This window comes from Hydra vulgaris, chromosome 03, assembly GCF_038396675.1.
Source record: "Hydra vulgaris chromosome 03, alternate assembly HydraT2T_AEP".
Classification (NCBI taxonomy): domain Eukaryota; kingdom Metazoa; phylum Cnidaria; class Hydrozoa; order Anthoathecata; family Hydridae; genus Hydra; species Hydra vulgaris.
In genome coordinates, this window is record NC_088922.1 from 65,062,533 (window position 1) to 65,086,208 (window position 23,676).

General features: G+C 29.5%; 3 protein-coding genes across 4 annotated transcripts in view; 1 reads left to right on the plus strand and 2 right to left on the minus strand.

The window, feature by feature from the left end:
- The window catches only part of LOC100201657 (protein FAM76A), a 50,795-nt gene extending 37,018 nt beyond the window's left edge, over window positions 1-13,777 (plus strand). The window contains exons 10-13 of the mRNA XM_065793996.1: window positions 418-519; window positions 2,737-2,919; window positions 3,050-3,373; window positions 13,426-13,777. Coding sequence (XP_065650068.1) covers window positions 418-519; window positions 2,737-2,919; window positions 3,050-3,343 — 579 coding nt within the window. The 3' untranslated portion in view covers window positions 3,344-3,373; window positions 13,426-13,777. The remainder of the gene's footprint in view (window positions 1-417; window positions 520-2,736; window positions 2,920-3,049; window positions 3,374-13,425) is intronic.
- A 1,997-nt stretch (window positions 13,778-15,774) lies between these two features.
- LOC136078348 (uncharacterized) lies at window positions 15,775-21,909 on the minus strand. 2 transcript variants are annotated; one of them, XM_065793997.1, is made up of 4 exons: window positions 21,705-21,909; window positions 17,498-17,689; window positions 17,245-17,388; window positions 15,775-16,656 (listed from the first exon to the last, which is right to left on the minus strand). In XM_065793997.1, exons 1-4 carry the CDS (start codon window positions 21,783-21,785, stop codon window positions 15,904-15,906), a joined length of 1,170 nt encoding a protein of 389 aa, XP_065650069.1. In that variant the 5' UTR covers window positions 21,786-21,909; the 3' UTR covers window positions 15,775-15,903. The 2 variants fall into 2 exon arrangements, with proteins under 2 accessions (XP_065650069.1, XP_065650070.1); XM_065793998.1 differs by lacking the exon at window positions 21,705-21,909 and adding an exon at window positions 17,867-18,168.
- Window positions 18,209-20,333, minus strand: LOC136077845 (uncharacterized). Its single transcript, XM_065791997.1, has 2 exons — window positions 20,239-20,333; window positions 18,209-19,750 (listed from the first exon to the last, which is right to left on the minus strand). Exons 1-2 carry the CDS (start codon window positions 20,242-20,244, stop codon window positions 18,209-18,211), a joined length of 1,548 nt encoding a protein of 515 aa, XP_065648069.1. The 5' UTR covers window positions 20,245-20,333.
- Window positions 21,910-23,676: the final 1,767 nt, after the last annotated feature.

Sequence of the window (23,676 nt, forward strand, 5' to 3'; positions counted from 1 at the left end):
TGTTTATGATGGAGTAAAGGTATTTTGGGATATAGTTTTTTGGACTCATTCAAAATGCATGCAAGGCTCCTGTTCCATTCACAGACGCAATTAGTAGATAAAAATGTCAATTTGTTAAAAATCTATCAATTGATTTGGGTACCAAATCATATGATAGCTTTTAATATATTTTTAACAAACTTTTAAAACCCATAACCTGGGTGATTAAGTTAGGTGAAAATTACAAATAATATATTTGATCTTCAAGAAAATAATTTGATTGTTTACTTTTCAATATTTTTTTTAATTTTTGCCGATCAGTGTTGATCGGCAACCTTAAAAAAGTTATTTTCAACGCTGTCATATTGACCTTAATCCACAAAATAATGTGTGTATAAAGGAGTGCTTTAATACTACAGCTTTTTTTTTCTTTCTCAGATTTCAGAATTTCAAGCAGAAACATGGGGAAAAGATAAGCAAATGAGGCAAAAAATTAAAAACTTAGAAAAAACATTAAATGAACAGATTGAAAACTTAAAGGTAACTGGTTAATCATCTTTTAAAAAATATATATATATCGGAATCAGGGTTGGCATTCAGCACTAACTGCCGACTTAGGAGTATTTGAGGTCTGCAATAAATCGCCAAACTCGTTTCTATGTTTTATGGAAACCTATTTGTGTCAATTTTTTTTTGCCAATTTCTAACAGTTTGAGATTGGCAATTTATTGCCAACCTTGTTTTTCCTGACTACAAGGGTTATATATATATATATATATATATATATATATATATATATATATATATATATATATATATATATATATATATATATATATATATATATATATATATATATATATTCATTAGGGTGTCCCAAAAAACAACATTTTTGAAAATAATCTGCTCCCATCCCCTAAATGTGTCCTATTCTAATATCAATATCAAAAAGACTTGGTTGAAAATTTTTTTGAATAAAAAATATTTTAAGGGGTTTGATAAAAAATAACAAAAATTGTTATTTTTGGTTTTATTACATAAAATACATTTTTTAACAAAAAATGAAAAAAATGCATTTTTTTATGATATTTTTGATAAGTTAAAATTTTTTCAAAATGAATATTATTTTTGAAATTTTTATATAATTTTGCTTCATTTGAGTAACCAGGTTGACATATTTTTTAAAAACTTTTTTTCTTGAAAATATTACGGACCCATTAAATATTCAAGGGTTTTGAGGGAACCCTTAAGATATTTTTTATTCAAAAAGTATAAAGCCTAGTGTTTTTGCATTAGAAACATTTAGGGGGTGGGAGCAGATTATTTTCAAAAATGTTGTTTTTTGGGACACCCTAATCTTCATATATATATATATATATATATATATATATATATATATATATATATATATATATATATATATATATATATATATATATATATATATATATATATATATATATATTTTATTTTATTTTTGTTTTGTTATTTCACCTCCCCAAGGCCCAGAAGGCCACTACAGATAAGGAGGCTACTTAATTGTGGTTATAACCCTCTCTCAACTCTATAACTCCGAAACACGAACCTTGACGAACAAGGCCGCTGCATGGAAAAACAAGTTGTATATATATATATATATATTGTTTTGAGTCACAAAATAAGATAGAGAACTTATGATAGAAAATGCTATTTAATTTACATTATAAAGAAAAAAACATTAAGGTTAAATTTATTTGAATTATTTGTAAATCATTTTGAAACTTTTATGAACTCAATAGTTTTCAAGAAAAATTAAAAGTATTTTCTATAAAATCTTTTAATTAATCATATAACATACATCTCTGCATCTTAGAATACTTATGAGCTGATACTTTATCAAAAATCAGTTGGTTTTGTATTTCAGAAGAAAAAGTAGTCAAACTCATATTAGGTTGTTTACCCATGTGTAGCCATCATACACTTTATGTTAGCTGAAAGCATATGAAGTTTAATGCTTTTTGATTTTTTTATCTAATCCTTGTTTGGATAAACTTTTTTTCTATCCATATTTAATGAATTTTAAAATCATTTTAGGGTTGGCAATGCCGGCCTAAAAATTTTTAAGGTTGGCAAAAAATTGCCGACATCGTTTCTATGTTTTATGGTAAACCCTTTGTGTCAATTTTTTTTGTCGACCTCTAACAGTTTGAGGTTGGCAATTTATTGCCAAGCTTATTTTTCTATTTCTGAGAGTTGTATGTGTGTGTGTGTGCGCGTGTGTGTATATATATATATATATATATATATATATATATATATATATATATATATATATATATATATATATATACATATATTATATACATTTATTGTGCTAATTTTTGTTTTTTACAACATTTTTCCTTAACATATCTTCTTAAATGTTGTGTTATCCCATACATTTATTCTCTCTTATGTTACCTGTTTTATTTATTTTAGTTTACTATCTTTGTTACTTCTGTCTCCATCTTTTTCTTTTTAAAATTAGTTGGTTCAGTCATTTAATATTAAATAATAAAAAAGTTGTACTATATAATAATACAGCAGTTTTTTTGTTTTGTTTTTTTGCTTGTTTTAATTGTTTACTTATGTTATTTGTGTCATTCCATTAACTAGTTTTTAACTATATAGTGACACGGAACCTAATTTTCTAAATTATAATTAACTTTGTAATTTTATTGTTAAATAAAAAAAATATATATGTATGTATTTTTGTATGTATGTATAACTTTTGTTTAGACTGAAAATCAGTTGTTAAAGAAACAAATTTCATCTTCTGTGAAGAAAACCCCAAAAGTTAGTCATGTTGCAAGTCGCATACAAATTGAATCTTATAAAATTTCCAATGCACCAAGTTCTGAACGAAAGTCTATTGCTCCCAACATTGAAGAAACCATTTATTCTGAAGATGTTTCTGAAGATGTAGGAAATATTTCACATTATTTGCAACTGTACTTTTTTAAATTAAATTTTTAAATCTTGACTTTTAAATCTTGAGTTAAATTTTTAAATCTTGAGCAAGCAAGTTTTTTCTTCATGCTTGAATTTAAAGGTAAAGCTTGCTGCACAAGAAAATGATGTTAAAATGAACATTAAAGAAACATATATCAAACGTCATCATGAAAATGATAGCAATGAAGACGATTTTGAACACCATTCAGTGAAAAGAAAGAAATGCAAAGTTATTAGTGATGATGAAGATAATAGTGAAAATAACTCCAGGGAAGAGGAAACTGTCTCTCAAGATTTTTTTGATAATAAAGAAATAAAATCTGAAGTGGTAAATGAGCCTCATTCTTCAGATGATGAAGGTACTTTTCAAGGATTTTCTGATGGTGAAAACTAATTGTATACATCTGGAACCATAATGTTAAAGGTAAGACTGTCTTTTAAACAGTATTCAAATTATAAGTATATATAAATATATGTGGCCTATTATCAACCTCAGTTGGTTACTCTTAATAACTTATCTGTTATAAACTTATACTAATAAAGTATAAGTAACTATTCATAAAATTAATATTTGTTAATAACTTTTTGAGTTTATTTAATATCTAAAAATGATATTATAAGAACTATACATTAAGTCATTACATTTTGTTTAGAAAAATAATTATTTTTTTTTTTTTTATAAATAATTCTTGCATTAAGTTTTTACATTTTGGTTTTTAAAGTTTTATATTAATCTTTTTTTTATGTTAAGGAATGAATGATTTTGTTACTAAATCATGTTAAAAAAAATTTTTTACATGAATTATTTTATTATATTGTGCGTTATTATATAGACTTAAATAAAATTTGTTATAAATGGTGTATAACAAGTGTTGTAGTAACTTTTGGTTTATAAGTTTTTAGTGTTTACTTGTGGTTTATAAGTTTTGTAGCGGTTACTTGTGGTTTATCAGTATCGAGTTTAAGTCTACTGTCATGTTTTGATCAATATTCATTTTAACTGTGGTTACAACCTTTTCTCAACTCTATAACTCCAAAACACAAACTTTAACTATCAAGACTGCTGCGCGGAGAAACAAGTTATGCACGATACTGCTAGGGGAATGGTAGGAATCAAATTTGGAACTTCTCATTTATGAAGCAAGCATTTACTGCTACTGCACTTGATTCATCACAGATGGCAGATAATACTAACACTTGGTTGGTTATTGTGAAGTTGATATTGAAATAAAAAGAAAGAGAAAGCTGATATTCTATGCTAAGTATTTGTGATGCAGGCAGTTGCACAAGCTGGTCAAAGTTCTAAGAATTGAAGAAATCATAAACATCAAACCTCCTATTAAGTTCTTTAGTCTTAAAATCAATAAAAATGCCATCTTTGATCATACCGGTGTTCCTAATATATTTAAGGCACTTTTAAAAATAATAAGTCCTAATAGTCTACAAAAATTACTTATAAATCTGATATATTCAAACTTCAAAAACTATAATAAAGTATGATAATTCTTACAAAAATGGTATTTTTCAGAATCTTTTAAGGCAGCCAAAATAATTTCTATATACAAAATGGATTTTCTTCTGGACAATTATCAAAAAACTAGTTAACTGTTTGGAAAAGCAATGCTACACAGAATTTTTCGGAGAAAAATGTCAGTGTCAAGACAGTGGTATCTTTTAGAGTGGTTGACAATTAAAATGCGGTAAAATTAGTGCGGTAGTGGTGTAGTGGTAGAGCGCTTGCTTCATAAGCGAGAGGTTCCGAGTTCGATCCCCACCACGTTTCTGGTAGTACCGCGCTCAACTTGTTTCTCCGTGCAGCGGCCTTGTTTGTCAAGGTTCGTGTTTTGGAGTTATAGAGTTAAGAGAGGGTTATAACCACAATTAAGTAGCCTCCTCATCTGTAGTGGCCTTCTGGGCCTTGGGGAGGTGAAATAACAAAAAAAAAAAAAAAAAAATAGTTACATGTCTAAGATAAGACTTTCCTAATCGAATTCACATTAAAGCACTAGATAGTGTCCAGAAGAGCAGATTAACCAGTTGGGTTTGCATCATTTTATTTGCAACTCTGTCTTAACCTTAAACTCCTGGTAACAAAAACCTGGTTAAACAAAGCAGATGTGCCACAAAACAAGTTGAGAGCAGTACTTTGTTGCATGTTGTGAGCAGAGTGTTCATCACTAGCCTACTACTGCATAAAATAACCTTGATGTAAAATGAAGTGCTAATGAGATGTTACAAATACTTAAACCCATTGCTGTTGCATGGGATCTCATTTAAAGGGACAGGTGCACAATTAGTTGTCATGCAATGGCATGGAAAAACTCCCAGAAAAGAATCAATATTCAACCTTAACTACAATGCAAAGAAGCAGTTTAGCAAAAGAATATATTTTTTGGAAAAATTGTTCAAACTGTAAAACTGTGTGATTGGTGGAAATCTTATAATGGTTGTGTGAACTAATAATTACTGGAAGTTGCTGCTCAGTTACTCGCTGTCTCTAAAATTTTAAATTTTGTCTGTACCATTCAACATTGAAAAAATGTTTCAAATTGATTTAAATAATTTTACAATACTAGTGTACTTAAATCAGATTTCTATTTTAAATTAATTACAACTAAAACTTAGTTTATATTTCAAAAATTTCCTTTTGCTATACGCAGATTGTGTAATATTTAGAGTTCGCTTAAATGAACTCTAAATATTACACAATCTGCGTATCATTATTTTTATTGACTATATTTTTATCAATTATATATTTTTTACAACTTTTTAATGCTGTAAAAGCATAACAAGAAATTAGAACCTGAAACTGAAAAATGAATTACTAGTCTCACAGAATTTATTTTGTTAAAAATAATAAGTGTTTTTGTCATGGTGTAAGTTTTTTGTAGATATTGTCTTTTCAATATCAATTAATTCTTAAAAATCTATTTTTTAATAAAACCTAAAAATCTATTTTTTAATAAAAGATATATGCTCCCTTAGCTGTAATCACAGCTTCAACTTACCTTGACATATAGTTAACTAGACTTTTATAGTCATTAATACGGTACTGTTGCGGTTCTAAAAATAGATTTAATAAACATTTTGCAAAGCCTACTGGCATCAAAGTGCAGACAAATAAAATGCAAAGAAAATTAAAACCAATTAAGGAAAAAAATGTGTATAAAAGTGCAATAAAACAATGTTATTAGGATTTATTCTCATCAGGTTTTTGCTACCTTAAACGTTTGCCAGCTGGTGTAATTTAAAAAAATTAGGAAGTACTAAAGATTCGATGACAAACTTGGAAAAAAGGATATTTATAGTGCACTATTTTTAGGTGTGAAAAGTTTACAAAAGAAGACATGCAATTAAAAAGAATTGTAAAAAGCGGAAGTTTATTTTGAGCAATTCAATAAACATGTGTTTAGATTCAAAAAAAAATTAACGATTCAATCAAAAGTTAGGACTATTTAATGGAGTAATGCTTTATTTATTGGCACTAGCATCTTAATTAGTTTATGTTACTTCATAATTGATAAACATTTAACAATGCCTGTGTGCTTGAATATCTTTCAATTTTACAAATTTAGCTGTTTATTTTATTTTTATTTTTTTTCGCAAATTGTAATTTTTCAACTTTTTTTCTGTGTATATAAAGATCCCCTTGTGTAATCCTGTTGATGTCATTTTTACTAACTTTGAAAAAGCTTTTGATACAGTTTCTTAAAGAAGACCACTACATTTTTACTACAACTTTATGCATATGGTGTTTGTCGTCAGGTTCTCGCATGGGTTAAAGCATGGCTAAATAAAAGGCAACAATGGATCAAATTAGGACCAGGTACATCAGATTGGGAAGATGTAGTTACCGGTGTCCCACAGGGATCATTCCTTGGGCCCCTTCTTTTTTTGTTGTATATTAATGTCCTGCCAGATATTTTGACACAATATAAAATTATATGTTGATGATAGCAAGATCATTGGGGTAATCAGCTCACCGTTAGATGTGGTTCTTTATAAGCTGATATCAATAAAGCTGTCAAATGGTCAAGAAATTTAATATGACAAAATATAAAGTCATGCATATCGGTCAAGGGTCAACTAAAGGGAATCACAATTACTTTATGTATGATGACAATGGCACACAAGTCACATTAACTGTTACTCATATTGAATGAGATTTAAGTATACTCATCTTGGTTAACCTTAAAGTTAAGGCGCAAGTAGATTCTGCTCCTATGACGGCCAATTAAACATTTGCAGTGTTTAAAAAAGCATTTTAGCATAGAGGTTTAAATTTGTAGAAATTACTATATACAACATATATTAAACCACATTTGCAATTTGCAATTCAATCATGGTCACCATATCAAGCAAGAGACATTCAGATTTTAGAAAACATTTAATGAAAACTTACAAAAGTAATTTTTTTCAATATCAAAACTAGCATACAAAGATAGACTCAAAGCGCTAAGACTTACCACCCTGACTGAGAGAAAGATCAGAAGTGATATGATACAACATTTTAAAATGTTATTTCCAATTGATCTCATTAAATAGCATCACTCATCAAAGTCCCTTTTCTCTTTTCTTTACGATTAACCTACTGGTGGTACTTGTGGTCATGCTATGCAAATAAAGTGTTAACTGGTAAAGCATTGTAAACAGAGGCTAAATGTCTTTATCAATCGTATAATCAAACACTGGAACTCTCTGCCAGAGCAAATCATTGATCCTCCAGGTTTAAAAAGTTTTAGGGAGTAATATTTTTGTCAAATTGTGAGGAGAAACATTACAGTCTGAGTTAATGTTTTTCAAAATAATAGGATAACAGGAACATTATGGCTTACATTCGCAGTACTTGCTTGTCTTAATAATAACTCTAAATTTTTTATTAATGTACTATTAAGTCTTTTTTGTAAAATAACTTGTTTAGAAAAAAAAGAAAGAAAAATTTTATCTTTATACAAGTACTAATATAGAGAAAAAGTAAATTTGAAAAGATTAAAAACCATTTTGAACAAAAGTTTCAATTTAAGTTTTCTTATAAATTATGGATTAAAACTTATGCTAAAAAAATTAGTACTTACGTACTAATTTCTTTATTGTTGAAACTTTTAAAAAGAAATTTATATTTTATTTAATTAAATATTCTTTTATTATTTTTATTTTTAAAAAATCATTTTAACAATCAATGTTTAGGGAGCTGGGTATTATTTTTCTGTCAAATTCTTTTTGTTTAACTGTTTATTTTCAGGTGCTTGATACGAAGGAAATTTATTAATTTTTAAACAATCAAAACTAGTTCAAAAGTTAATAAACTTCCAAAAACTGATCAAAATAAAAACTTTCATTGTGATCTGCTTTTAAAAATTCCTTAACACTAAACAAGAATTCAAAAACTTATTAAGAGTTTGTATTGAAAACTGAGGAACTTGTATTGCTGTTGGTATACATTTTTGAATTGTTTGTCCTCATTTCAATCCCAGAATCCTTAGTTTTAATTTATTCAATATTTACACGATGAAAGCAAAACAGTCCCCTATTGCCTTTTCTCAAAATTATACTTACTTTACTGTTTCTAACTTGAATTATTTTTTTTGTATGATTTAGTAAGTTAGTTTTGCAAATTGCCTATAAATTCTCAATAAGAATAATATCTGTTAGATTTCTAGTCCTGGAAATGGTCTACATTTTACAGTTTTTTTATGTCTTCTGTCAATCATTTTCTTGGTCTTAACAATAATCTTTGTTTTCTGATTGCTTGCAATCTTGATGGAAGTAAATTAGTTAAAACATGTTCTTTTCTTGTTCTTAAAATATTTCACTTGAGTCTTGAAAATTGACATTGTATAGCTTTTGGCTTTCATAAAGTACGTACGCAAGTATGGGGAGAAGGGGGTTACCCAAAAATGCAGGAATATGTACAATGGGTCTGGGTGTCAAAGACAGCAAGTTGGGATGCTCTTAGACAATCTTTAGTTCTCTATCTTTCCTTGATTTCTTTTCTTTTTTTTTTCAGTTTCATGAGTTTAAAAAATAAATGTTTTGTTATGTAACGTAAATATGTCAACAAGGGGGGGGGGCTTTAAAAGTTGTATACAGTGGGGGTCTAAATCAGTGGTTTTACTGCATACGTGTACTGTATGGTTGCCACCTTTATATTGTTCACTTTTTTTAATTTCTTTTACTGAAATAAGCTTGCCAATTCAATTTCAGAGTATCATAAAGAACCCCAGAACATTTTCTTTACTGAAAATTTGACAGATTGAACAATACGGGCTAATATCAGTTTATATCCAACCTCTTATAAACAAATTTTAGTTGCTGACTTTGAACTACGGAATAGGTATTGGACAGCATCTTCCTCCAGTTTTTTAAGTCTTGTAAGTTATAGTTTCTTATTGACCGGAACTTGGTTTTGGAGTGGACTGGCTTTATCTCTCGAAGTCTCCTTTTTAACATATCTTTATATATATATATATATATATATATATATATATATATATATATATATATATATATATATATATATATATATATATAAATTTTTTTTTAAGTTAAATTTTAGATTTCACTGAAAAAAGACATTTTTAAAATAAAAACTAAAAATAAGCATTTTTACAAAAAAAAAAGATGATTGTTTTTAAAATTTTCATATATTTTGTATACTTTTTTAATTTATAAAACTTTAATTTATAAAATTTTTTATATAATATATATATCCCTTTATTGTTTACAGTAGCCATATGGCTACTATCAGTTATTTGTTCCTCAAAGTATCAGCTGAACACAAAAATAAAAACTGCTCAAATTGGGGTTTTAAGTGGGTTTTTTTAAAACAGAGTTGATGAGTTATTAAAGGTTTTTGACTTGTTTTAATTTTATATTGCTGATTGTGAGTAAATAAAGTTTTAATAATGCTGCCAGTTAGTTAATATTCAATTTTGTATTTTCAAAGGTTATAAAATTTGTGAATATATATATATATATATATATATATATATATATATATATATATATATATATATATATATATATATATATATATATATATATATGTATAGGAGAGGGGGCATGTTGATACACTTTATACATTTTCTGACATTAAAAGTTAAATATTATATTTAGTGTGGAAATAATAACTTGTATATGTTACACTAAGTATCCTGCATATTTTAGTACCACAATTTTATAGATTAGAACATAATTAAAATAAATACAGCACAAAAAGTAAGGTAAAGATTAGTGTATCAACCTGCCCCATGCTAGGGCAAGTTGATACACACCATTGGGCAAGTTGATACATTTAATAAGACTTGAAAATGAAGCTTTAAAAAACTAATTAAGTAATCAAGCACAAAAGATTAGGTAAGCAAACACAAAAGATTAGGTAAACAGATAAACAAATACAAAAGATTAAGTAAACAAACTAAAAAAAGATTTTTTAAATCACTCTAAACAATTTTCACAAATAAGAGCAGGAGTACCATCTGTACATTCTTCATGGGCCCACAATTTATAGTCTACACATTGAACCCAAGTTTCCCTTGATCCACTATTTGAATAGCGCTCGCCACACTCAAGACAGAAAGTATCATCAATGTTTTCATTTGAATTCGAAAATGAAGTCCTTACAGTTTTATTTTTTGATATGGCTGCAACCGGTTTAGACTTTGGTTCTCCTTTTTTATTTTTATTTTGTTCTGCCAGGTCAATAGCCAGTTTTTCTGGTGTATCGGTCAAAATACGTGTTTTGCCTTGTTTTCTCCCGCATTTACTCTGGCTGCGTGGTCCGGCTTTAGGAAAAGGCCGAACTACATAGGGCGAGGCTATAGCTTGACTATTGGCTCAAAAAATAGTTCCAGCAGATGTGGAAGATACTGGACTTTCCTTACATATCGCTGACGAATCTGAAAGAGCTGGTGTCGACGGTTGAAATTCAAATGAAGCTTATGAATTAAGTTCATAGTGACGTCTACTTAAAGATGACCATTGTTTTCAGCAGTAGCAATTTCCTCCACGTTCAAAGCAGAATCGACACCTCCAGAAACTGCAGGATCTGGCCTATCGCTAACAGACGAGGGCAGAAACAGGACAGCGTCAATCCAATAACGATTGAAAGGAAAAATCCCTGTAGATTCGAAGCCTGACTTTATGTTAGCAGGTGACATGGCAAGCTTGAATGCATTACAACATATAGCGGGAATGTCAAGACCCATGCATCGCACTGAGCATTATAATGTCTCTTTAGTGAACAGAACACTGAATGATCCAAAGGCTGCAGTCTGTGTGAACAATGAGGAGGGAACGAAAGCATATGAATACCATTTTCCATGGCATATTTAATAGTGATAGATTCAAGTGATACATGAGATTCATGATTGTCCAACAGCTGCAGGACAGGTTGTTCAACTATTGGTTTACAATGTTTCACAAAATGTTTCAAAAATAGAAAAAAATTCTCCCTTGTCATCCAGCCAGAAATATGACATGCTCCAACAGAGCCGGGGGGACCTCCATCTACCATTTGCTCACTATACCTGACTCTAGGAAATATGAACATAGGAGGACATGCGTGTCCCAAGGCATTGACTCCACAGCACAAGATTACTAATTTACTCCTCTCTGCACTTGTTACAGCTCCCACTTGTTTGACGCTTTTTAGAGCTACTATTTTTGATAGTTTCTGAACTGTGGTTAGTCCAGTCTCATCTACATTCCAAATGTTGTGAACGAGTGTACAAGCTCTCTAAATTGTTGTAAAACAAATCAACATTTGTCCTGTTAAAACTTGTCATTCTACTTAAAGAATTGGCCTCGGGCGTTTTGATAGACAGGACATTTTCATGTCTTTTCATGAGCCCTTTAAACCAGTCTACTCCTGCAGATTGAATGGCATGCAAGGAACAAGGAATTTTTTGTAGACTCTTAGCATACTGATATGCAAGCTTTCTTGTTTCTTTTGGCGAAAGACCAAAAAACATTTTCGCTGCGTCTAGCAGATAATTAACAAGTTCTTGCTCCTCTGCAGCAGTAAATAGTAGTTTGTATTTGGAATAACCAGATGTGGAAACTCCTTCCTTGGCTTTTTTGCAGAAACAAAGTAATGTCATTTTATCTAAGCCATGTGTCAAGGCGTTTCAAAAAGGCAAAGTTCTGAGACTTGAGAAATGACTTTCTCAGCAGCAAGTTTAAGGACTTCCAATGAGGCCCCAAAAGTAGTTTTTCTTTTATATGTTCGCACCATCTGAAATTATAAAAAATTAAAAATGTTTACTTTCTCTGGTAATTTAAATTTATATTTAATACCAATATAATCACACTACGAACTTTTAAAGTGTTTACAAATATACGAAAACATTGATACTAGCGGTACGGCAACTTTAACTCTGTTATAATTTTCATTGGTTTATTTTGAAATTTAGGCGCGTTTTTTTAGAAACGTGAAATATACGAATGGAACAACTTAGTTGAATTGCAATCCAAAAGACTGGATTGCAAAAGTTTTAAATAGTGGTATTAATAATAATTAGGCCGTAGGCCTAACAATGTTTTATTAGGCCTATTTACTATCTCTGCGAGAAAAAAAAACATTAGTCTACACCAAACAATTTAATTGCATTAATGCAAATACATAAACAAAAATATTTTTTGGCCATATTCAAATGCTTTACTAAAGAGGTATGATGATACAGTGTATCAATTTTCCCCTAAGTGGTCTGTATCAACGTTCCCTCTTTAGACCGCGTTGCATTAAATTCGAGTTAAATTTTAACAGAAGCAACGAACAAACAAATGACATATACAAAATCATTTAGCAATGTCTCATTAATCTTATGGAAGGGTTGATGAGCTAAATGTACTTACCTTTTTTGTAAAATCTCTTATGAAACACGTTGTCAGTTTTTTTTTGAAAGTTGCTCGTTTTACAAAATGCTTCCCATCTTGATCAATTTTGAAATGAACGGAAATCTTTTTACATCGGACGTTAGGGAACTAAAAAGCTTTTTTTTTTTTTTTTTTTCAAAGATTATTCCCCTCCCCAAGGCCCGAGGGGGGCCACTACAGTCAAGGAGGTTACTCATTTTTTTGTGTTATTTTTTTTTTTTAGTTGTTATTCGTGGTGCAACCCTCTCTTAACTCTTTAACTCCAAAACACGAACCTTGCCGAGGCCGTTGCGCAGAGAAACTAAGTTGAGCGCGGTACTTCCAGGGACGTGGTGGGAGTCGAACTCCGAACCTCTCGCTTACAAAGCGAGCGCTCTTACCACTACACCACTACCGCATTATTTCCCGTACCAAATCTTATTTGCGCAATTAGTGTAATAGCTGTTTTATTAGCTTTGTATCAACTTGCCCCCGTATCTACTTGCTCCCCTCTCCCCTATATATATATATATATATATATATATATATATATATATATATATATATATATATATATATATATATATATAATAGTTTTTATTTTTCGAGTTTTTTCTTTAGGATATGGAGAAAATGGTTTAGATCTCAATAATTGTAGCGTTCCAGAGACGTCACTTTTTATTCGCATTGTGTAAATTTTTTAATTCTAAATTAATTTTGAGTGTGAAATTCGGAAATATGTTGCAATTATATTTCTGTGAAAAAATAAATTATTTCATTACAGATTTTTAAAAATTTTGATAGTTCACCTAAAGCTTATTGGGTCAAATGCCCGTTTGGTTTTATATCACTCATCAATTTCAACAGATTGTAATAGTGTACTGTGTACAGTATTTATATTATTAATATTATTACTATTTCTAATATTATTGCTTTGTAATTGCTATCATTGTCATAGGATATTTAATTAAAACTTGTTTTTTACTATTTTTCAATTATCACGTTTGTAAAAATAGTTGTAACAATAATAATGTTGGTTAACCAAATAAAACCAACTAAAGTTTCTAATAAATCAGTAAACTTTGAGTTTTATGATTTACTTAAAAATTTCATTCTGCTTTGTTCGTTGACATGCTCAAAGCTGTTTGTCTGACTGCATTGAATTTTTTAAATGCAACAATCGACAATCCCCTTTAAAATCCATTTTAAAGATATTTGTGCGAATTTTTCAGAAACATCGTCTAAAAGACATTATCTACTTTAGTCTACATTTAAACTAGAGTAGACAATGTCTACTTTAGATGTCTTTATACGTTTATCGTCATAGATGTTGATTGATTTAACTAAATTTTCTTATAAATCAGTAATTCAATGTTTGTTTTGCCATACAAGCTAGGTTGACCAAGCTTTATACAAGTTTAGTTAAACTGTTTGACTAAGCTTTAAGTAGAAATGTTTCTTTGACTAAAGATGTCTAAGAATAAAATTAAGAAAGGCACGAGAACGTTTATGAATGTGTTGATTAATAATTTGTCAGTCTGTTCCAGATAGAATTTTTTTTTCTTTATCCTTTTTCAATCTTAATAAAAAGTAAACATATTGTTTTAATTTTTTTAGTACATAATACATAAACAAATATATATTTATAAAGAAGTATGGAATATTATTTCTTTTAACAAATCGACTGGGTTATGGATAATGTAATATCCCTTTGTATCGCAAACGCATAAAAAATATTAGGATTTATAAACTAATTTTTTACAAAAAATACTAATATTGTGACATGAAAAATCTCTTAGAATATTCCTCAAGGAAATAAAAGAAAAAGATCTACTGCTGCCGGCATATAATTTTTTTTTGTTTACTTTTACTTATTTAGTAAGGACATTATGTTGAGTGAAAAAAACATGTTTTTTTAGGAAAATATTGGGTTTAAACACTTTTTAAAAGTTCTAGTTCTTGATCTTTAATCATATCCAAATTGAGGACGTTTTTTAATTTTAAAACAATTTGAAGTAAATCGACTCGACTCACAGTGGGACAGAGTGTGCCAAAATACCAAAAAATCAATGTCGGCATTGCACGGTGAAAATTTGTCATAATGGTGAAGACATGTACATTAAAAAAAATATCTTGTTTAAACAACCTTAAATATTAATTTAAGCGTAATTTTATGTGGTTTTTTACACGTTATTTTGACATGTGTTCCAAAACGCTATTTTGCATTTTTTATTAACTTTCTTACGCTACTAATGTTTTAAATTCACTTTATTGACTTTCATTTTAAAATATATTATTTTATTTAACAATGTTTTTTTTGCTCAGACTTTTAAAAACAATTTAAACTTAAGTGTAATCATTTGTTTTTATGCATCGAAAACAGACAGTTTTCGATATTTTTTTTTGCTACTAACCTTTACTATTACCCGGTGGGAAATCGGCTAGCGAATGGCTAGCGATATTCGTAACGATTAAGACAGCGATTTGGCCACGAGGATCGCTACCTTTTTAAGCTAGCGGATCGCTAGCTACAAGTCGTTACGATAAAGATAGCGATTTGGCCACGAGGATCGCTTGCTACAAAACATTGCGACTAGCTAGCGACAAGTCGTTACGATAAAGACAGCGATTTGGCCACGAGGATTGCTAGCTTGATAAGCTAGCGAATTGCTAGCTAAATAAGCTAGCGACCCGCTAGCTAATTAAGGTAGAGAATAGCTAGTGAAAACTCGTAACAATAACTACACTTCTAGGCTAGAAAATATCGGTTAGGCTAGAAGATATTCCTGAAAAAATCGCATGCTATATTTTTCAGGGGAATGAATTATAACCATTGAAATAAGATTGCATTTATAACAAATTAAATACAAAATGTTAAAACTGGTTTCAATAAAAAATTATAAATGTTAAAGTCATTATAAAATGTTAAAAGAAAATGCATGAATTATTTTTAAAAAATAAAAAAAGCCATTAACAACTAAATGATTTTGCTTAAATTAAATTAATAATATTAAAAGTTATTTAAAAATATATATGAAGAATAAAATAACTAAAAAAAAAAAAAGATGAATAAATAATAAAACAAATTTAAAAAATAATTTAACTGGAATCACTACACGAGTCAGTGTTTAATTTTCGAATTTTTCTAACAGGACTGTTTAAATCATTTGTTAAAGAAGAATTTCTCTTTCTTGTTGCAAGATATCGATCTTTAGATTTTTTCAAGTGTTTCGCAATTAAGGTAGTCATACTGGATTCAGTGGCAGTTGGAAATAAACAGTAAGCTGCATCAAAAATCAAACTTTCGACTGGTCCTATAAACCTACGCTTTTTATCTGCACCAGTTCGATTGATGCTGCAACATAGCTTGTCTGTTATGCAAGTTTTTAAAGCATTTTTTAAAAAGTCACTTACATTTTTCCCACCAATTTGCTTCATCTTTCTGCAAATGATATCTTTATCATTAGAGTAAATTATTTTTTTTTCTAGTGAATCAAACTCTTCAACTGAATTTGCTGGTAAATAATCTATATTTATATTTTCGTTATTACCATGGTTAGTGTCTAAAAATGAACGTATGGTACGCATTTCGGTTTCCAACCCACAAACTTTTCTGTACATGGCATTCACTATAAATTGAATTCCTTCAACAATATTGGGTTCAACATTTGCTTTCAGAATAAAGTTATTTATTTGGTCTATCCCATTTTTTTGAGATGGCAAAGAAAAGGAAGAAGATGAATGCAATAGTGGTTGAATTTGTGAAACAGACTGCAACTCTGATGGAGACACTGTCTGTGTAACTGGCGAGTCATCTACTTGATCCATTGAGGCAGAGACAGACAGAAGGTTCTAAAACAAGATTAACAATGATTATAAATACTCTTAAATGATATAAAAACTCTATCACTATATTCTAATTATTTTATACTGATTCTTTCATTTAAAAATGGTAACTAAAAAAACAACAAACAAACCATTCAAATGAAACCAAATAAAAATTCTTATTTTCACAAATGGGATAAAAAATTGTTAAAAATGTATACTGAATTGGAATTGGGGAGCTTTGGTGGCTCCCACAACGGTCATGATGGTAAAGACGGTTCTTCAGAAAGGCTTTTTCTTTTCTCTTTCCGTTTTGTAGATTTATAGGAGTTCTCTTGTTTTTTTGATGTATTAAATTCAATTTCTACTTCTGATTCTGCAGTGAGAATATGCTACAAAACAAATAACTTTTTTAGTATTTGTACAACCATAGTTTTATATGTACAATAAACGTATACAAAAATCTATATTATCAAGAAAGCCCACCAGAAATCAAAATAAATTTAGGTCATAAAAATTAAAGTACCTAAATTAAATATTCAACACATTTTCTGCAATACTTAGTATATTGATTACAATATAAATAATTTATTAAATTGGTTTAAAAACACTCACATTCAATGGTGGAATGCTCTGCCTTTTGGTTTGACCCACACGATCAATAAGTCTAAGGAGTCCGTTTTTAGGAGTGAAATTTTTGTTTACTACAAGTTTTTGAATTTTTTGAATAAGCAATTTCGTATCAATTCCAACTGAAACGTATAAAATAAATAAAAAATACAATTTTGTAAGATTAATTTACTTTTAAAAAATGTTACTACTGAAACACTTTTTATTTTTTAATTCCAACAGGGTATAAAATACTTATCTGTAATATGCATGCCGCATTTATACCATCCTTATGCATTGCCTTTATTTGAAGGTCATCTTCCGTTAATGTTTGACCACGAGATCTCCAATCATCCATAGACCAATTTTTTAGTTTCTCTGACATTATTATGTCACAGTTTTTTAATTCCAGAACTTCACTGTCACAATACAAATATACAATATAATTCATCTGAAATAAAATATTTGCAAAATGTAACATAAAATTATACATTTATTATTTAGAAAATACACTGTTAAAATAGTATAAAGACTTCAAATGAATTGATATATTTTTAAATCAACACAAAACTTTTTAAAAAATTAAAAAAAAACTAATCAAGTTCTGTAAATAAATTAAAATTATAACCCATAGCAACTTTAAAACTTTAGTTTAATTTGCAGACCAATGGGATAATTAGAAAGTAGTTTTCCCTACAAATAATCATGATACATTTTCGAATGGGTCTAACATTATAAGCATGTGTGCGACTTTTCTTATAATATCCAATTCTAAGGACTTTTGATGAGTACGGAAATGTATAAAGTGGCTTCACATAAGATAAAAGAATTCCAGATATATGTAAACAGTCAAGACTTGTACTAGTGCATAAAACAATGGAACCATCATCAATAACAAAAGCACAATCCGGCAAATCAGTAGAAATCTTTACAGTGTTCAAGTGATTATTAGTTACTGATCGAAGATCATTTAAGCAAACAATTGCGTGTTGAAAAATGTTTCGTCTTTAATTCGTCTTTTTAATAAACCCAACATATTTTCGAATTGAAATGCAGAAAATGAGTCCAAAGGTCCATATTTATAGACCATATTATAGACCATAGATCTTTTGCTAAATAATATAGGCATAAATTCAACAAATTTTTTAACACACTCAGATGCAATAACATGATAAGCAACATATTCATCAGAAGCCAAAACATACATGCTGAAGTGCAACATAATAAAATGGTCATAATACCGATCTGGCAATTTATCATGTAAGAGAAATGGTCCAAGATATAAAACAAACTGTCGAAATTCAGAGGCTTTCCAGTTTTTAAAATTAACCAAAGAACTAAGTTTTCTGTGGAATTCTGATGGTAAATACTTCCTTATATCATCAATTTCAGCGGATAATTTACTCAGTAAATGTTGTGAAAGTCTACAAGATAAATGCAGAAAAGGTACTTTAGTGAAATAATATGTGCATAACTTTTTCACCACACCTTGGAGTACCAGATGCATATATTCTGGAGGACATGACGATTGCAGTCCACTTAATTGAGGAATATTCAAAAGAGGTGAAGGGCCATGCTGATTATTTTCTGATATACTTTTGTAACTTTCATCAGAACGTGGTGTACAATTCTGATCTGTAAAAATAATACGATTGTAACAATACTCACCTTTGATATTACAGTACCCACATCCGTAGTATGCATTGTGATTAAAAATATTTTGAGCAAATGAACGTGCAGGGGTATCGCAGATAAAATCAACATCAGAAATAACCATTTGTTGTCCTTTCAAATCAAAAGGAACACTTAAAATTTGCAATTCATCAACCAGTTGTTTAAGATAAAAATTCAAATTTGGTTTTTCTACACCACAGTGCAATGCTACAGGAAGTGCACCAATATGATTATAATCCCTAAATGACATTAGAATTGGCCAAAATGATAATTTAGAAGATTTAAAAACAGGCAAACCATCTAAATTAAAAAACAGTCGTAATTTTACTATGCCACTGTTGCCATCTTTATTTTTTAAACTTAATTGTAAATTACGATGGTCCATGCAATACAATAAATTGTCTTTGACGCCAATATATGACATCAAATTTTTTTTTTCAATTCTTTTTACCCAATTTTTAGACTGGTTGTAGGTTATTGACTTAGCTTTAAGTGTAGTAACAGATAATGGCAAAGTTTCATCATAATTGATGTTTAATAACTTTAAAAGAGCTTCCATAGCATTTCTAGTCAGATTATATCTTAAATAAAAGTTCAAAAGCTTTTGATTTATGTCGTAGATTTTTGATGTCATGCTAATGTCATTGTCCTTATCAGATGACTCATCTGAACTAATTACGTCGCTAGACTCAAATGAAATATCATTATTACAACTTGCATCACATTCATAATCATCAATTATTTTATTTTCAACTGCTTCAATGTTAGCATCTTCAATTAAAGATGCTCTAGCATTTTCAAAACTTTTTCGACGAGCTGTTCTTAACGACCTGATGAACTAAAAATGTAATTTTTATATTTGATAATGCTTTACATATATGTAAAGCAATATCAAAAGAATAGACTACACACACACACACACACACACACACACACACACACACACACACACACACACACACACACACACACACACACACACACACAAATGGCGAATATTAGGGTTTTTAATGGGATTTTTTACAACTTTGACTTCGAATTAGAGCACTTTCCGTTGATTTTCAGGTCTACGTTTTTATATTTTTCTGAATCAGCATAAAATTCTCTATCATAATCAATCATAAAAGAAAAGGGAGGGGGTGGGAAATACTGCAGTAGCGCCACAGTTATGAAAATCTTTTAACTTTGATTACATTAGGTTTTAAACAAAAATATTTAAAAGTTATTTTAGTTCTTTATTACAAAGAATTTTGTGCTGTTTCTAATGACATAAAATAAACAAAAATTAATTGTCAATAGTAAACTGACTGCGCTTATCTATCTTACCAACATCTTTTTCCACAAGTCTGGAACAGTGCGCCGAAACTACAACTGTATTAAAACATTTCGACTTAAAGGCCGGGTGAATAAAAATGAGCAATTTTTATCAAGTTTTTATTAAAGTAAAATTGACTAATTACTAAGTATACTGCTTACCTTTACGTAAACAAAAATATAACGAAAGCTCCTAAAGTTTTTATTCACGTAAAACTGACCAATTACTGATTAAAAGCAATTTGTGTAGCTGGCTACAAGATAGCCACAAATCAATAGCTAGTTGATAGCTACATATCGCAGTTTTTAATAAAGAGTATTATAATTGCTCATCTTTATTCACCCGGCCTAAAATCAGTAGCTAAAAAGCTGCGATATGTCGCAATCAAATCGATTATTAGAGTCCTATTTATAGTAGCAACCAGACAATCTCTAATGGCCTTATTATAAAAGGACAAAAATAGACTTCGACAAAGCACTAATTGCAACAATTTTAATTACAACTATCAAAAATGAATTGTCTATAAAAAATGTTTGTCTTTCTAGACAATCATTTTAAAAACGGACACTAAATGAACAATCTCGATTTTTTAATGAGGTATAGAAGATCTATTTAATATATATTTTGGACTTATAACGAGTAATTAAATTTTCACTGCAGCATCGTTTCAAAAACTGAAAACGAGCACAAAATTAAAAATACAATTTTTCTAACAAAAGTTCATTTTTTAATTTTTTGTCCAGCGTGTGCTGTTGATTAAAAAGTTAATGTCTATTTAAAAACCTCAAAATGGACTATTTTGTGCTCAATTGAAGTTCATTAATTACTCAGTTCAGTTGTTTTTCAATTCTCAGTGAATGTGCGTGAAAATTTATTTTTAAAATGCCCTCTCCAGTTTGGGATTACTTCAAAAAAGTTGAAGGTAAGTTTATCATTTAAAAAATCTAATCAATCCTGATTTTCTTAACATTCTATCCTCAGACTGTGAATCTGACTATGATTGGATCTAAATTTTGGAAAATCAACTATTTGTGTAAACATTATTGCCATATTCCGTCCTAAAATTTGTCACCACTTTAAATTTGTCACCATAAAAGTCATTTTTACCATGAAATAAAATTCAAATATAATGTATCGTATATTTTCTTTTTTGTTTCTGAGGGATTTTTTGGATAATTTAGATTTTATTGGCAAAAATCAATATTTCTGATTTTATGAAATCAAGTAAATTTAGACAAAATCATAGACACCAAATAGACAAAAAATTATGCTTTGTAGACTTATGAAGTGAAAAATATTTTTTAACTTAGGAATCTTAGGACACCATCAAAAATTTGATAGACACAACAAGGACAAAAAATTAAACATTTGTTGTGTCCATTACAACATACAGAATTGTCTATGTCTGTGTTGTAAGTCTATCCATAGACTAGTCTGGTTACTAATTTACAGAACAAATAAATGAAATGTAAGTTACCGTTTCAACTTGGCCCATCCGTTTAGAGCTTTGAAGAATTCTGGTGCATTCCGAATCATCTGAAGATATTTTAGATGCCATATTTGATATTGATATTGATATTTTAAAAACGATATGAATCGTAGTGTGATAGTGCAAAAAATGAAATAGCGATAAAATTGCAGGCTATGTATAGCAAATTTGAATATGACAAGTTAAGTCGTTAGAGAAATTACGCCAAAAATCATAAAAGTTGTGTAAATTTATGTTGCGTAATTCAAAAGTATGTAAATTTATTCATATGTTTGATTAAATTACGTATCAAAAAAGTGCGTGGGTAAAAAAACGAGTCTAAAATTGTTAATCAACATACTTTAGTATTCTGCATTACGGAACACCATGGTGTTGCGTATATGTCACAGCTTATTTCCAGGGACTTTATTACGATATCTCAAATACTAGATATCGTGTCTATATTAACTATAGGTAATATATAGATATCGTGTCTATATTAACTATAGGTTAATATAGGAGCGATATGTAGTTTTTGAGATATATCTCGATATCGTAATAAAGTCGCTGAACAAAAGCTACGATATTTAGTTATCAACTAGCAATCTATTTCTGGCTATCTAGTAGCCAGCTAGACAAACGCGATAAATCGTTATTAAATCGATAGCTTAAAAGCTGCGATACGTAACAATCGAATAGCTATTGATTTATCGCTATCTAGTAACCAGCTACACCAATACGATATGTAGCTAGCGTCTTTTCGTAATAAAATCGCTCTCTTAAAAACTGCGATATGAAGCTATCAACTAGCTATCGAGTTGTGGCTATCATGTAGCTGGCTACAAAGCTACGATATGTAACTAGCGATAAATCGTTATTAAATCGATAGCTTAAAAGCTGCGATACGTAACAATCGAATAGCTATTGATTTATAGCTATCTAGTAACCAGCTACACCAATACGATATGTAGCTAGCGTCTTTTCGTAATAAAATCGCTTTCTTAAAAACTGCGATATGAAGCTATCGACTAGCTATCGAGTTGTGGCTATCATGTAGCTAGCTACACAGCTACGATATGTAGCTAGCGATAAATCGTTATTAAATCGATAGCTTAAAAGCTGCGATACGTAACAATCGAATAGCTATTTTTTTATCGCTATCTAGTAACCAGCTACACCAATACGATATGTAGCTAGCGTCTTTTCGTAATAAAATCGCTCTCTTAAAAACTGCGATATGAAGCTATCAACTAGCTATCGAGTTGTGGCTATCATGTAGCTAGCTACAAAGCTACGATATGTAACTAGCGATAAATCGTTATTAAATCGATAGCTTAAAAGCTGCGATACGTAACAATCGAATAGCTATTGATTTATAGCTATCTAGTAACCAGCTACACCAATACGATATGTAGCTAACGTTTTTTCGTAATAAAATCGCTTTCTTAAAAACTGCGATATGAAGCTATCAACTAGCTATCGAGTTGTGGCTATCATGTAGCTAGCTACAAAGCTACGATATGTAACTAGCGATAAATCGTTATTAAATCGATAGCTTAAAAGCTGCGATACGTAACAATCGAATAGCTATTGATTTATCGCTATCTAGTAACCAGCTACACCAATACGATATGTAGCTAGCGTCTTTTCGTAATAAAATCGCTTTCTTAAAAACTGCGATATGTAGCTAGCGACATATCGTTACAAAATCGACATGTTTAAAGTTCAATTATTTTCATAATTATAATAGATCCAACACTAAAAATCGAATTTTTGAAGATGTTAAAGACATTACGAAAGAATAAAATAAGAAAAGAAAAATCGCTAGAAAATCGCTATAAAGCTAGCTAGTCGCTCGCTAGTCGTTAGCTCACTTCCCACCGGGTAGGTATCAGATAAACTATCCTCCAATATCCTCCAAACATTTGACCATGTAAACCTCATGCTAAATGTATGTAAATAGCCACGCATCATAAATATT